This window comes from Myotis myotis, unplaced genomic scaffold (assembly GCF_014108235.1).
Source record: "Myotis myotis isolate mMyoMyo1 unplaced genomic scaffold, mMyoMyo1.p scaffold_m19_p_2, whole genome shotgun sequence".
In the NCBI taxonomy this organism is placed as follows: domain Eukaryota; kingdom Metazoa; phylum Chordata; class Mammalia; order Chiroptera; family Vespertilionidae; genus Myotis; species Myotis myotis.
Window position 1 is genome coordinate 26,373,286 of NW_023416324.1, and position 15,553 is coordinate 26,388,838.

The 15,553-nt window shown below is 40.3% G+C and overlaps 1 protein-coding gene across 5 annotated transcripts in view; it reads right to left on the reverse strand.

The window, feature by feature from the left end:
• Positions 1-1,227: 1,227 nt before the first annotated feature.
• The window catches only part of LOC118676208 (nuclear autoantigenic sperm protein), a 29,728-nt gene continuing 15,402 nt past the window's right edge, over positions 1,228-15,553 (reverse strand). The window contains exons 4-15 of one of the 5 annotated variants that reach the window (XM_036349731.1): positions 13,560-13,640; positions 12,685-12,794; positions 11,089-12,075; positions 6,371-6,450; positions 6,028-6,113; positions 5,642-5,715; positions 4,879-5,067; positions 4,605-4,771; positions 3,248-3,304; positions 3,068-3,145; positions 1,901-2,029; positions 1,228-1,414 (exon numbers count right to left, since the gene is read on the reverse strand). In XM_036349731.1, the coding sequence (XP_036205624.1) occupies positions 1,334-1,414; positions 1,901-2,029; positions 3,068-3,145; positions 3,248-3,304; positions 4,605-4,771; positions 4,879-5,067; positions 5,642-5,715; positions 6,028-6,113; positions 6,371-6,450; positions 11,089-12,075; positions 12,685-12,794; positions 13,560-13,640 (2,119 nt within the window). In that variant the 3' untranslated portion in view covers positions 1,228-1,333. Of the gene's footprint in view, positions 1,415-1,895; positions 2,030-2,843; positions 2,938-3,067; positions 3,146-3,247; positions 3,305-4,604; positions 4,772-4,878; positions 5,068-5,641; positions 5,716-6,027; positions 6,114-6,370; positions 6,451-11,088; positions 12,076-12,684; positions 12,795-13,559; positions 13,641-15,553 lie in introns of those variants that run through there. The other 4 variants (XM_036349733.1, XM_036349734.1, XM_036349732.1 and 1 more) reach the window with 4 other exon arrangements.

Sequence of the window (15,553 nt, forward strand, 5' to 3'; positions counted from 1 at the left end):
TAAAAAAAAATCAATAAAATATATTGAAAAAAAATTATATATATATATATATATATAAAAGGGATTAGAGGAAGTATTTTAATATTGCTATTTGCTCTTTCTCTATAATAGAAGTGTCTAAGATGAAAGAAAATTAGTAAAATGTATATGAAAATCTCCTGTCAGAATCTGGGGTGCACTGTGGGACCCAGAGTCAAGTCCCTACCCACCCGCGCACGCCTTGAAATCACACGACTCATACCCGGCCTGCCCTGAGGGGGTGCAGCCTCAGGTCCCCCAACCCCGATGCAAGGGTGCAAGGGCACAACGACCATTTGCATATTAGCTCTTTATTATAATCTGGAGATAAATAGTGCCCAATGCAAAGCAGGTTTTTAAACTAAGAGTCAGGGTCAGAGTCAAATACAGCTCTGCCAGTCTCACACACAGCTCTGTGCCTTGGACATCACTGAGGACCTAAATGGGATTTTGGTACTAGATCCCTAGTAGAGTTACTGCCTTTCAACCATAATTCCACACAGAAATGCTCCAGAAAGCCCAGGATCCCACTCTAAAATCTTTAAACACAAGTCCAGACCAGGAGTGTTTTGTTTTTTCTCCAGGAGTGTTTATTTGAGAAGTCAAAACTGCAGATGGGTAACAATTCCAAGTGTTGATATAGTTCAACCTTTCTGTACAGAAAATAACATATCTCAACCAGCCAGCCTCCCCAGATTCTTCCAACCACACCCAAAGTGTCCATCATGGTCAGTCCCTTAGCCACTTTCAGTCCAGAAAGCTCAATTCTCTACAAGCAGCATACCAGTTTTCTTCAAAGTTTTTTCCCCAGGACAGGATCATGGCCCTAGTTGGAGTAGGGGAATAATTAAAGACAGGTACCACCCAAGGCCTGGCTTAAGGGCTGTTATCAGCTCACAGAGCCCATCACACAGTATAAGCACCAAAGAGTAAGATTGTCACCAAGTCTTGTTTTTGTAGCCCCCATTCAGGGACAGCACCACCAAAATTTTGCAAGACAGCTGCGTTCTCTCAAGTATTTAAAATGGAAAAAATATAGCACCATTGGCCAGCAGCCACACTTGATTTGATCACATCTACATTAAATAGAAATTTGGATTAGAACATTCAACAGAAAGGGGGGAAAAGTACTTTTAGTCACTATATAAAACCAATGTGCTTCAAGGCACAGATTCAGTAAGTATGTAAGAAAAAAGCCATCAAAGCCTCAACCTTTGCATACAATCTTTATTGAAGTTATACAAAATCCCCCAAAAGTGAAAAAATACATTATATACAAAAACACTTTCCCTTGGGAGGAAGGCTCTGTTCCCTCTTAACATGCAGTGCTTTCAACTGTAGCTGCAGCCTCCACTGTCCCCTCCATTGCTGCCCGGCTGTCAGCCTGATTCTCAGCCTGGAAGATAAACAGGGAGCCTGGGCATAAGTCACCCTTGTTCAAGCCATTCCATCTTATACAACTGAGTAGGCCTCAGTCAAAACAAGTCCCCTAAACGCTACCTTATTCCCATACTAAAAGGGCAATGACCAAAGTATAAATCCAATTTCTTAAACACTCTGTAATAGGGCTGACAGAGCCAATGTTCATACATTACATGGAAAGAAGCAAGCAGAAGTGACCCAAGGTCTTGACAAGTAAGCCTTCTCATACATTCACAGAGTAGGACTTGTGGTGTGTATATAGGTTCCATTGGCCAGTGAGATGTCCTATAGTCCATACCAAACTGTTTCCTGAATAACCTCATTGTTTTTATGAAGGTTACACTCAAGCAATCCAAACAGGCTCAAGGTGGGGAACATGCACTTGGGAGGACTGGTTTCCCCAGGCCCTGAGAACAAGGGGAAATGAGGCAAGAGTCCAAGCCCTGCTTTAACTGCCCACCTCCTCCTCCATGTTTTCAGAAACTTCATTTCCACTGGAGACTGCGTCCCCACTGCCTCCATTCACCTCCGGCTCTTGTTTGGCTTTCTTTGCATCATCTTTCCGGGGACTCTCTTCCTCCGGTTTCCGCTAAAGATATAATTGTAAAATCTTCAACAAACATGTTTAATGTTTTTAAAATGACACTTCTTTAACACCCCTCTCCCTGTCGTATGCAAAGAGCCCGAACAGGAGTCATAGCTCTTAGGGTCTTTCTCAACCCACAGGAGGCAAAGCAGAATAAATTGGTCTGTCCCAACATACCAATTCAGCCTCTCTAATGGAAGGGTGGGGTGGGTGTGAGTAGTAGATCTGAACAGTAACCAAATCACAAGTTTAATATACTAAATTTGAGTCAGGAAATAAAGCAGGATTTAGACTCTCTCACAAGAGAAAACTATTGCAACCAAAGGCAAAAGGCAGACTCATAGGAATTTATCAGAAGGTCTGCTACTAAATGACTTGAAAGAAAACCTGACAGCTTACTAACAGGAGCCAATCTGACCAATCCTCCTCAACAGCTTTCCGGATGAGTCCTTGGGCCTGGTGAGTTTTGCTTTAAGAAGTATGCAAGGGGCCCTAACTGGTTTGGCTCAGTGGATAGAGTGTCGGCCTGTGGACTCAAGGGTCCCAGGTTCGATTCTGGTCAAGGGCATGTACCTTGGTTGCGGGCACAACCCCAGTGGGAGATGTGCAGGAGGCAGCTGATCGGTGTTTCTCTCTCATCGATGTTTCTAACTCTCTGTCCCTCTCCTTTCCTCTCTTTAAAAAATCAATAAAATATATTTAAAAAAAAAAAAAGAAGTATGCAAGGGAAAAGTATGTTTTTAAAAACTGACTTTATTTAGAGAGAGGAAGAGAGAGAGGGAGAGGAAGAGAGAAACATCTATTTGTATTTACTTACTTATTCATCCCTTGGTTGATTCTTGTAAGTGCCCTGGCTAGGGATTGAACTAGCAACCCTGGCACAGTGGGACGACACTAACCAACTGAGCTACCTGGGTAGGGATGAAAACTATCTTTACTTGCAAATCCTTACCACCTTTGCAAATATCTTTGCACCAAGAAAGGTATTCCTTGTGTATTTGGAAAAAAGAAAAGAAAAGAAATGATCACATGTAAATTTACCTTCTTTCTGACAAGGTGGGAAATATCAGTCACACAATTTGATGAGGAAGCACCATCTGTTGATTTTCTACTGGCAATCTGACAAAAAGGAAGCCTTTGTTAGCAATGAATAGCTAGCCACATGAGACAAAGAATGAGGTCTAATATTAAAGAGACAAAACAAAAAACCTGAATACTCACCATGGAGACTGAAGAGCCTCCTACACTCGGAGTGAAACCTGAAGTAGCGCTCTCTACCTGTGAAGATGACAAACTGCAGTGGGTCCCAGGATAGAAGCCATAGGGTCACCCACAGGCTTACAACAGGTACTCACCATCAAAGCAACTGATTAAGACCTCAAATAATAGTGGCCCCATATAGCAGCAACACTGTCTACCCCCTCTACCTATGCCTGTTACCTGCCAGACCCAATCTGGGGTATACAGACAGAGTGTTGAAATTAAACCTAAGCCTTGGCCGGTTTGGCACCCTGATTAGAGTATCAGCCTGTGGACCCAAGGGTCTGGGTTTCGATTCCCAGTGAAGGGCATATACCTGGGTTGCAGGGGAGTGTGCAGGAGGCAACAGATCAATGTATCTCTCTCTCTAAAAATGAATGGGGAGCCCAGCTGGCGTGGCTTAGTGATTGAGCGTTGAACTATGAACCAGAAGGTCACAGTTCGATCCCCAGTGTGGGGTGTGCAGCAGATCAAAGATTCTCTCTCATCGTTGCTGTTTCTATCTCTCTCCCTTCCTCTCTGAAATCAATAAAAAATGTATTTTAAAAAAATGGGGAAAAAATATCCTTGGGTGAGACTAACTAAAGAAATTAAACCTGCCCTCCTGGTTTGGCTCAGTGGATAGAGTGTTGGCCTGCGGACCGAAGGGTCCCAGGTTCGATTCCAGTCAAGGGCACATGCCTGGGTTGCCTGCTGGGTCCAAAGTGTAGCACAGGAGGCAGCTGAGCAATGACTCCTTCTCATCATTGATGTTTCTATCTCTCTCTCTTCCTCTCCCTTCCTCTCTGAAAAAATAAAAATATATTAAAAAAGAAAAAAAATTAAACCAAATCCTCCATATCCTATCATCCTGACACCCTAGCACCAAAAGGCAGAGATAGGCAATCTGGGGTTAAAAGCCTTCAAACACCTCACTAATCTATACAGAGGAATTCTCAGAGATGGACACAACCGTTTATAGTTATTAAACAAATACTATTTGTCTTACACCATTAGAAATGTCTTAACATACAGGTACTATTTTCATCCCCATTTTACAGATCAGACAACTAAGGCAAAGAAAAGTAAACAAACACACTCATGGTCATATATAGTAAACAGCAAAGATAGGAGTCAAACGCAATCTGGAGTGTATTGTCTTAAGCATTATACTATCTGATAGGAATTTCTAGACGAGTTCTCACGTTCCCTCTGACTTCCAACTCCCTGGAAACCATGTTATACCTAAGATTCCTAGCCAACAGAACACTAATACCACAATGCCTTCAACAACATCGAACATGTTATTATCAAAACTTGAAAAGGAAACCAAACCAACCAGAGTTGCTTTCAGAGCCAATTCAGCTACATTCCCACTATGCTGGGACTCCTTGGCATCTTCTATCTTCTCTCTAATTTCAGGTAGCAGTTCCTTCAGCTCCTCAATTTCTTTCTCATATTCAGTACGTGATCCTTCAGCCTCCTTCATCTGCTCATCGAGGACAGCTACAAAGGTTGAAGTGATCAGTAAATTACCACGAAAAGATTCACTTTTACCTTATCAATTACTGGATCCATCAAAATCATTGTGAAAACAGCTGATGCTCACTCACCCATTCTCTTCTCAATGACTTCAATAGATTTGCCAAACTGTGCCACTGCCTCATCATACTGAGAGTTGTACCCATAGGCCAAGCCCAACTGGTAGTGGGTTTCTGCAAGGAGACGGTCATGGGCTTCTAGGTACTGCTCTTGCAGGTTTAGGCAAGCCTGGAATTCCTCCACAGCTTGGACATAATTCTCTAATGAAGAGAATAACAATAGCAAGCATTTAATACTATAGTACTTCTAAATTTTAGACTATTCTGGGGGAATGCTCCCCAATTTACATTTCATGATCCTTGATTATAAAAAAAACATCAAAATGACTAAGACTTTCAATTAGAGTGACTTTTAGGAAATACTATTCACTGTTCTAGGGACTATAGGGACCCAAACCTACTGTCCTTTTAAAGCTAACCGCCCATAATTTATGATCAAGCTTGATTTAAAGGAATTTGAGCCCTGACCCATTTGGCTCAGTGGATAGGGTGTCGGCCTGCGGACCTAAGGGTCCCAGGTTCAGTTCCAGTCAAGGGCATGTACCTTGGTTTCGGGCACATCCCCGGGGGGTGGGGTGGGGGGTGCAGGAGGCAGCTGATCGATGTTTCTCTCTCATCGATGTTTCTAATTCTCTATCCCTCTCCCTTCCTCTATGTAAAAAAAAAAAAAAAAAAAAAAAAAAAAAATCAATAAAATATATTTAAAAAATAAAGGAATTTGAAAAAGACTGGGTGGGAGTACATTAGGGGAAGAGTAAAATGGAAGATGTATTACCAGATTCAACACTAACTTCTCCAAGTTTAAGATGTGCCTGTGCAGCATAAAGCTGAGCTTCTTTTGTTTCTTGCCTAAAACAAGGAAATATGGTCAGAAACCTTAACAGATTTTGTCCAACCATAACTAGGTTCTATTTGCAACCACCAACTTCCCAATCTGAGCCTATAACAGTGGTTCTCAACCTTCCTAATGCCGCGACCCTTTAATACAGTTCCTCATGTTGTGGTGACCCCCAACCATAAAATTATTTTCGTTACTACTTCATAACTAATTTTGCTACTGTTATGAATCGTAATGTAAATATCTGATATGCTATATGTGTTTTCTGATGGTCGCGACCCACAGGTTGAGAACCGCTGGCCTAGACGCACCAAGAGTTTTACCTTTTAAAAATGATCTTTGCTAAATCCAGCATATCCCAGGCAAGCTCTAGGTTCCCAATCTCCTCCTCTTCATTTTCTTGAAGTGACTAAAGTATATCCAAATCATTGGTATTAGGCAGAAGTACAAGACAGGCATCTTTAGATTACAAACCTAAATAGATAATTTAGTATGGCTTAAAAAAACCTGACATAGGATTCAAAATTCAGACTTTTCCCTAAAACCTACAGCGGGTCTTAACAATGAGATCAAATGGATGTCTAGACATGAATAGTCACACATATACTAACTAATAAAACTACAGCCCTAAAATAAGGAAGCAAAATATATCGAGCAAATGATTACCTTGTTTTCAAGAACTAAATCATTTGGTGTTTCTTCAGCCTTGTCATTTTCTTTATCCTCTTCTTCTGAGCCCTCAGTTTCTGCAAGCAAAAATTCCTCAGTATTGAGAATACTAAGGTATCTTTTGACTATTCAGATTCCAATAAGCATCTGTGAAATAATCTATATTCTGGGGTAGGACAGGCCCGATGCTAAGGCAAACCAACCAACATTTGAACTGGCTGATATAAATAAGGCCAGGGATAAGTCTAATTCAAGTCTTATCTTGTAGTGTCTATAATTCAGACCTTCAACAATCAAATGCTAAGTGTTTATTTTCTAAAAGTTAATCTAGATCAGGGGTGAGGAAGGTCCGGCCTGTGGGCCCGTATGATGCCTCAGAAATCACTTCGTCTGGCCTTCCCAAGGTAATTGCAGGCAGGACTGGAAACTCAACAAATAAACTTTTTTTTCATAGCAACATAAATTTATGTTAAGTGAATTATATTAAGCAAATGATGTTATAATGACCCTTGGCAGGAAAAAAGAGAAAGTTTCCCACCCCTGATTTAGATCATTCAGATGAAGACAGTTTACTGCCTCTTGTTCAATGTCAACAACTTCCCATATATACTCAGCCAGAAGCAATTTGGAGGCATCTTTAGCCAGTGTTCCTGGCATCTTTAAGCTCTTTAGAGAATACTACAAAAAAGCTGAGAAAGTACTAAAAGTTAAAATTCTCTACTTCATTCAGAGCAAGAATACTGAACAGACTAGCTTTCCCACAATGGAGCTGTGGAGAGAAAAGCATAGCCTGTACCAACTCTCACCAGTGAGCATGTCACAGACTCCAGCCAGCTTTAGCATGTACAGAATTTGAGTGAAAAGTACTATAACCAGTTATTTCACTCCAGCAACGTTACAATCTGCAGCCATAATGACACCATATTTTACCTAATTGACATACACTCACAAGTCAATAACCTATAAGGACTATTAATAATTAGCTCTACACAGCATGTAAAGTTCAGCATGCCATGTGATTAAAATGGGCTTTTTGGGGTAACGGACAATTCATAAATTGTGTATAATGTGCTACCACCTCTTATATCTTTCATTAATATTGTTAACACCAGTAAAAGAGCTCAAATATTGTCTCCTAACAACCTACTGTGAGAATGTAAATATAGAAATGAATTGATTTTTTTAAATACATTCCATTGATTTTTTACAGAGAAGGGAGAGGGATAGAGAGTTAGAAACATCTATGAGAGAGATCAATCAGCTGCCTCCTGCACGCCCCCCACTGGGGACGCGCTGGCAACCAAGGTACATGCCCTTGACCGGAATCGAACCTGGGACCCCTCAGTCCGTAGGCCGACACTCCATCCACTGAGCCACTGAGCCAAACTGGCTAGGACAGGGGTGGTCAAACTTTTTGACTCGAGGGCCACAATGGGTTCTTAAACTGGACCGGAGGGCCGGAACAAAAGCATGGATGGAGTGTTTGTGTGAACTAATATAAATTCAAAGTAAACATCATTACATAAAAGGGTACGGTCTTTTTTTTTTTTTTTTAGTTTTATTCATTTCAAACGGGCCGGATCCAGCCCGGGCCGTAGTTTGCCCACGGCTGGGCTAGGGCAATGAATTGATTTTAGAGAGAGGAAGGGAAAGACTGATTTGTTGTTTCACTTATTTATCTATTCATTTGCTGCTTATGTTCCCTAACCAGGAATTGAACCTGCAACCTCGGCATATCGGGATGATACTCTAACTAATTGATCTATCTGGTCAGGGCTAATTTAGTACTTTTGAAATACAAATACCCATCACCATATAGCATATTTTTCCACACCAAATTTCCAAGTGGTTTGTGTACTTAGTTCCCTCATGTTAAACTAGATGAGTGGTTTTATTGACTTGACAATGAAGTCCGTCTTCTAACAGATTATGTAATGACAGGTTGTAAGGATCTATGTAGTCTCTTAACAGACTTTATCTTCTCAATTTGCAGGAAAAATTGACAAAATATTTGTTATTCTATCTGTTCTTTTTTTTAAATATATTTTATTGATTTTTTTTTTTTTTTTATTGATTTTTTACAGAGAGGAAGAGAGAGAGATAGAGAGTTAGAAACATCGATGAGAGAGAAACATCGATCAGCTGCCTCCTGCACATCTCCTACTGGGGACATGCCCACAACCCAGGTGCATCGATCAGCTGCCTCCTGCACATCTCCTACTGGGGACATGCCCACAACCCAGGTGCATGCCCTTGACCGGAATCGAACCTGGGACCTTTCAGTCCGCAGGCCGACGCTCTATCCACTGAGCCAAACCGGTTTCGGCCTATCTGTTCTTAATGATCGGGTATCTGTTCCTACTCAGACTAGAATGTTAGAAGATGACATCTAATTTGGTAAAATATACCTAATTTTTTGAGTTTTATATCAAATTTTTAAATTACAATTCTTACAACAGTGAGAAAAATACAGGTTTTTCTCAAGGAATCTGTACTACCCTCATGGAATGATGAAGAGGAAGCTAGGTTAATAAGAAAGCCACTGCCGAAACCGGTTTGGCTCAGTGGATAGAGCGTCGGCCTGCGGACTGAAAGGTCCCAGGTTCGATTCCGGTCAAGGGCATGCACCTGGGTTGCGGGCACATCCTCAATAGGAGATGCGCAGGAGGCAGCTGATCGATGTTTCTATCTCTCTCCCTTCCTCTCTGTAAAAAAAAATCAATAAAATATATTTTAAAAAAAATAAAAAAGAAAGCCACTACTTTAAGACACTTTCCAACCTGGTAACCAATACCCAGGTATTAACAGAAATGCCCTGATGTCCAGAGAGCTGTTTACATATTTTCCAAGATTCTCTAAAAATGGAATCGTGTGGTATGCCTATCATCTTTCTGAGAAAAGGGAGACACTATTTTATACCATTTTTCTGATCTTGTAGCTAAAAGCAAAGTAAAGGCAATATGATTTTCGAGCTATTCTAGCCTTCTTACAGGATAACCACTACAGATTGACTAGTATAGTCCAACTGAGTGTGGCCAAGCTTTATGCCTCCAATATTAAAATTCTATTAACTTACCAATCATATCTAGCATGACACTAGAAATAATACCAGACCAATATTCTTTATTAGGGATATGCACAGCTCAAGAGGTGGTAAGAAATGGAGTTTTAAGAGAAAACCACAAGATTTCTGCAATTGTGTTGTCACATAAATTTCTGATAGGAGGTGGTTAAGGGAGAAGATAAAAGTTACTTTCCTCAGAGTGAGGCAGCTTAGGAAGAACAATATATTCAAGTTAGATCTACGGTTGGATTCCAGTACTAGGACTTACTGGTTGACCCTAGTCAATTAATGTAACCCTAAGCCTCAATTTCCTCATCACTACAATTTGAATAATACTAGTTATTACATAGCATTATTATAGAATAAGAGATATGTATGTATGGGAGAGCTCTAACAACACGTTACTGATGATCCAACTGAATAGTTTTTGAACATCTGTGGAGAAATATGACATCTCTACTGTAGCTTATAACTCAAAGTCCAACTGTAAGAGCCAGCAGAGCTTTTACTATTCTTGCTCACTATCGTTAAAGATCAAGACATGGGAGTTTTTAAAAATTGAGAAGTTCAGTTCTGTGCTTTACCTAAACGAATTTCTAAAAGCCCATGAACAGTCCAATGGTGCTACCATTTAGAGCCAAATTCATTTCTGATTACCATGCCTGTGCTGGCTGGAGTGCAAGGACCTGCACATAGGTACAAGTTTATCAGAATGAGCTACAAATATTGATAATGGGTCTTTAAAAATCTTAGTCTGTCAATTATATGATTAATTGGTATACATTTGTGATTATTAATACCAACGTTAGATGAACCTTATAGACAGCAGAATCCTCAAATCATAGTACAACTTAATTCAGATGTGCCAATTTTTTAATTACTAATTAGAGGCTTATACATGTTGGTTACGTTGAATCAAAAGTAGACTAAATAATACTATATAAAGCACCCACTTTATAATGTTTAAGTAACAAAAATTTCAGATTGGCAACCAAAGCAAACATGAGGGGAGAAAGTAGCAAGGTGGCCAATTAAGTTTTTGTTATCTTTTGGAAGGGTCTAATTTTAACTAATGTGAATAGCCTTTAAATACTTCTGAAGGCTTAAAGAGGGTTACCAGAATTTTCACTCTGGTAATATAGCCTTCAAGAGTGAACTTGAATTTAAATGGCATGCCTGCTTAAGTGTACCAGGTTCAGTGGATTCTACTGCTCTAATCCTGCTTCCTAAAGCAGAAAAAAACGAACCATGTGAACAGCAAGTAAAACAATTCAGGGGCATGCAAGTGAACATCCATTCAGCATTCTCTGCCAGCCTAGCCCACTATTTCCCTACTGACCCCACCCCCATCCAGCTTTACTGGCTAGTATGGTACAAGTTACTAATAGCTAGCCAAGTCTCAGAAATCAAAGAAGGCCTATTTTGCAGTTAGTAAAAGCGTTAGTTTATAAGCCAGCTAAAGAAGTCTTGCTTTTGATTTAACTCGCTCAACTTATCACAACCTTTTTAAACTACCCCCATTTTCATTTTGCCCTTTCCTAATCCAAAGGCAGACGGAAAATCCTGAATGGAAGACTGACTTTTACCCATGATTAGTGAGTCAAATCCAGAATGTACTCCACCCACTGCAGGTCTTGCATATCCCGGTTACCTTCACCCTCTTTCATCTGTTCTTCTCTCTCTTGTGTTTCTTCATTAGCAGTTATCTTAACTTTGTCTTCAGGGGATTTCTCAGTACCCCCCTGGGCTACCTTGGTCTCAAACCCATCTCCAGCTGCCCCAGACTCTTCTAGAGATAGCTTAGTCTCCTCCTGGTTAGGAACCAACTCTGCCCTGCCCTCTTCTAGTCCTGTGCCATCATTTCTTTCTGTTAATCCTTCTGCATTAGTCTCTGGTTCAGGAGTCTCATCTGCAGCTGACAGTCCACTGACTGTGCCATCCTTAGGGAGAACTTTGGCCTCCTGCCCAGGATTCTCAGAGACTTGTGATTCATCTTTTGCAGCCTCTGTTGTCAACTCTGGTGACTCTTCAGCAGGAGGCATTTCTTGCCCTACCAACTGCTCGGGAACAGCTTTTCCTAGATCATTTTTAGAGGCAGCTACCTGCTCCTTTGGCTCATCCCCACCCACAGCCACCGGCTCGACTGTTGAATCTATAGGCTCTGCTTCTACCTCCACTGCAGTGGCCTGCTTTTCTAGAGTCACAGTAGGCTGTTCTTCTGAAGCTTCTTTTGGCTTCTCCTCTATGTTCACAATTACTTCTTCCTGTTTGTCCTGACCCCCTTTTTCGCTGTACTCTTCTTGGACATCAGTTACAGAAACTGACTTTCCTTCCTCAACATCAGGTGCTTCGTTTTCTGGCTTCTCAGCAATGACCTCAGCTTCAATCAGTCCTGATACTGCTACTCCTTTTGCCTCTTCAGTGGTTTCAGTTAAGTGATCTGGAGTTGATTCAACTTTTTCCTGTAGTAACTCTGCAGGCTCACTTATATCCATATCTTCTCTTTCACCCTTCTCCATTTCAGTCTCCTGTTCTTTATCAATTTCAGGCTTTACCAAAGACTTGTCTTCTGGTTTTTTTGCTTCTTTTTCTCCCATGGCGTCATAAACCTGTTCTCTCAACTCTTCCCTTGCTTCCTCTACATGGTTAAAGAACATGAAGCATAAACATGTCTTCGAGTTTAATGTTAAAGGCATAAATGGAAACTAAAAACACATTCCCTTTAAACCCTTCAAACAGCCTGGCTTAAGTTTTAGCGGATGGCCTACAAATTATCTGCCCCTTTAAGAAAAGCAAAGGTAAAGTCCCATCTAGCAGTGCAACTTATTGCAAAAGAAACCCAAGCTCCCTAAATTAGCTTAAGCATTCTGAATATCAATTAGTGGAGATGCCAAGCTTTACATTCTCCTCTAAACATTATAGACCTCCATCTGATTGGCCAAACTAGGCTTAGAAATTAACATTTGAATTTCTTACACACAAAAAATGTAAAAGGGCTCTGAAAGCACTGCTATTAAAATAACTGAGTGGCACAGAGTTTCTAAAAAAAATAAGTTATCCTCTTAAAAAACAAACAAAAAACCTAGTCACTTTTTGTAATCAGCTACTTCCACTGAAGTCTCCGCCCGATGCAGGTTATCACCTAAGCATCTTATAGATGATCCTGGATAGGAAGAGCCTATCTCCGTCACTTGTGTACAAGAAATATATGTTGCATCTCTTTAATGCCACATGCAACTCCACATACCATCTATGTTATCATTATTTTCTACCAGCGATTCTTCTTCTGTTTTTTCTCCTTCTTCCTCTTCCACATGCACACCTTCCAGGGCATTTCCTAAAACACCATTCTCCATTCTAGGAAAAAAGGAAAAGGTACTAAAGGCATGATAACTAGAACGTAACAATTTACGACAGAAATTGTAATCCTATACTATAAAAGCAACAGAGGAGTAAGCAAATGCAGAGAATATAAAGTAGGTGTTCCTAAAAAACTTCTATAAATTAAGGCTGGGAGAACAGTGAAAGAATAAGTATAACCTTCAGCTACTGAAAAGTATTGGTGACTCTTATAAAAGAACAAGATCAGTATATATTTCCCTTATAACAGGGCCATATTTCCCAAGCTTCACACCCACTGACATTTCCTTAAACAGGGAAAAAAAACCCATTCTGGCAAGATTATTACGACAAATCACCAGAATGCTCTCTAAAATTAGAAAACTTACTAGAACTGATATTAAATAGATCATAGGTAATTTGCTAGTTTCATGTGCCCTCAATGTATTTTATCCTGGTGAATAATTTCTGGTGGAAACCAGACAACAACTTTATAATAATTAAGACTACTTATAAGTTTTATTTGTTAGAGATATTCATTTGCTAGTGTTCTCTGACCCCAAAGTCAAAACTTATGTATAATTTTACTCTTTGCATGAAGTGCCTTTCAAAAAACTTCCATGCTCTCCCTAATTTCCTATTTCTTAGTAAAATTAGTCTCTTAGTTCATGTGAAATCTGAATCTAGTAAACAATCTTAGCAAACAAAGATACTAAAGTGTTTAATAGACCATTGTGGTGATACAAAACATTCTACTTATAAATTGTGACTTCAAAGACATACCTTGCCAACTCCAGAAGAGATTTCCCATAGAAAAAGAAAGCTTCTCCACACTCATTAGCTGTCTCTCCATACTTTTTACCTCTATAAAGAGAATAAACATCAAAGATCTGAATTAACACCTACTCTAAAACAGTTATTTCTAGTTCTTTAGTTATGACATTCTTCCAGTAACACACTTATAGGAAACCAGTACTTCCCTCTTTTGCTTCCCAGTCAAGGTCAAATGGACCTTGACCTAACAAACAGGGCATAAAATTAATGATGACCGTTCTTCAGCTATACATATATTATATATTCTAAATGCCATCAATTTACTACAGTTATCACATATAATCTAAGACCTAAACTACATCAATAGGGATTTCTTCTGCTATAAGACCGGTGTCAAAATGGGCCAAAATAGTTAGAGGACTAACTACTAGTTGGCTGGGACCTAAAGGATAAGTAAGGCCCATGGAAAAGCATCATGATATAGTTAAGAGCATTTTTTCTCTGGTAGAATGCCTGGGAAGTTAATTTCACAGTGCCTTCGTTTTCTCATCTGTAAAATAGAAATGTGAAGAATGCTCAAAGAGCTACTGCAGGAATTGAGTTAATGTATATAAAAGCACTTAAAATAAGGCTTAGAAATACAGATTTATAGATAAGTTTTAGCTATTATTTACACAGGGAAGCAGGAAGGAAAAAATCACACAAGTATGATAAACGGGAAGGAGGAGTACTTTATGTCAAGAAACCATTTTCATGTAGTAAAGGATTGGCAGAAGCCATGCAAAGTAAGGCCAACTACCAGCATTGAGAGTCTAATGAGAGTAACTAAAGAAACTAGTCAGGAAAAACAGAAGAAAAAAAATCTAATTATGAAGTACTGTGAAGAAAGTCAAGTTTAAGGATAGTCTGTTTCATTTCACACTTATATAACCAAATGTATGTGAAGCGTTTTCCCGTTCCTCATCTCATTTGATCCCCACAGAAGTCCTGGAGTAGGTAGATGGGAGACTCGGTAGAATCCTATTTTCTATTCATTAGCCAGAAAATGGAGATTTAGAAAGTTTAGAAACTTGACCCAACTGCAAAGAAGAAATGTTGGAACTTGAAAATGACTTCAGGTTTTCTCACTGCGCAGAATACAAACACTGCTGCAGTTAATATTTTACCTTTGTTCTTCCTGTATGACCTATAATAATAATCTGCTTTGTGTTGATATTTACTGCTGTGATGCTGACAATTACCTGAAAGAGTAGTTGGGGTGCTTCACTGGGCTGGAAAAAAGTTTAGCTACATCAGAAAGCAGGTCTAATTGAAGAAGAAGAAAGAGAGAGTAGGAGAATGCTGCACAGACATGCTCCCAGGAGCAAGCTTGAATTACAACTGAAATTCAGAAAGATTTACTGAATAATCAATGGAAAACTCGCAGGAGAGAACCCTGATAGCCAAGGACCGAAGGTGGAGACTGGTAGGAGGGGCAGCAGTGAGAAAGGGCTAGCTGGGCACCCACAGATGGCAACTGAAGTCCCGGAGAGAGAGCTCAGCTGCCGGGGCGGGGTGCCACTGAGAACTCAGGGATCCAATCCCCAAGCTGGGCTGTCCAGCAGAGAGCACCAAACTGAGGGGGGGTACCCACATAACATCTAGCTATGAAAAGCAGTGGTTTGCTGTCTGCCAGGGAGTGAGAGCTGAAAGTTTGGGCACCCTCTTAAAGGGTCCACGCACAAAAATTCCCTGTGGAGCTACCCACCTTGTGCTCCAGCAGAGGGAGGGTGAAGTGGACTGGACCTGTGAGAGCAGAATCCAGGACTGGGGACTTGGGGGATAGAGCTCAGAAAGCAGACACCCCAAGTTTCCTGGGATGAGTCATTCCCTCACAAAGTGGAGGACATCTTTCCCACATAGACATCTGCCTTGCCTGAGGGGAAGACAGTGGACACATCCTACTGGAAAACACCTTGCCCTGAGGCCACTGAAGAAATTAAAATGAACTATTAGCCTTCAGG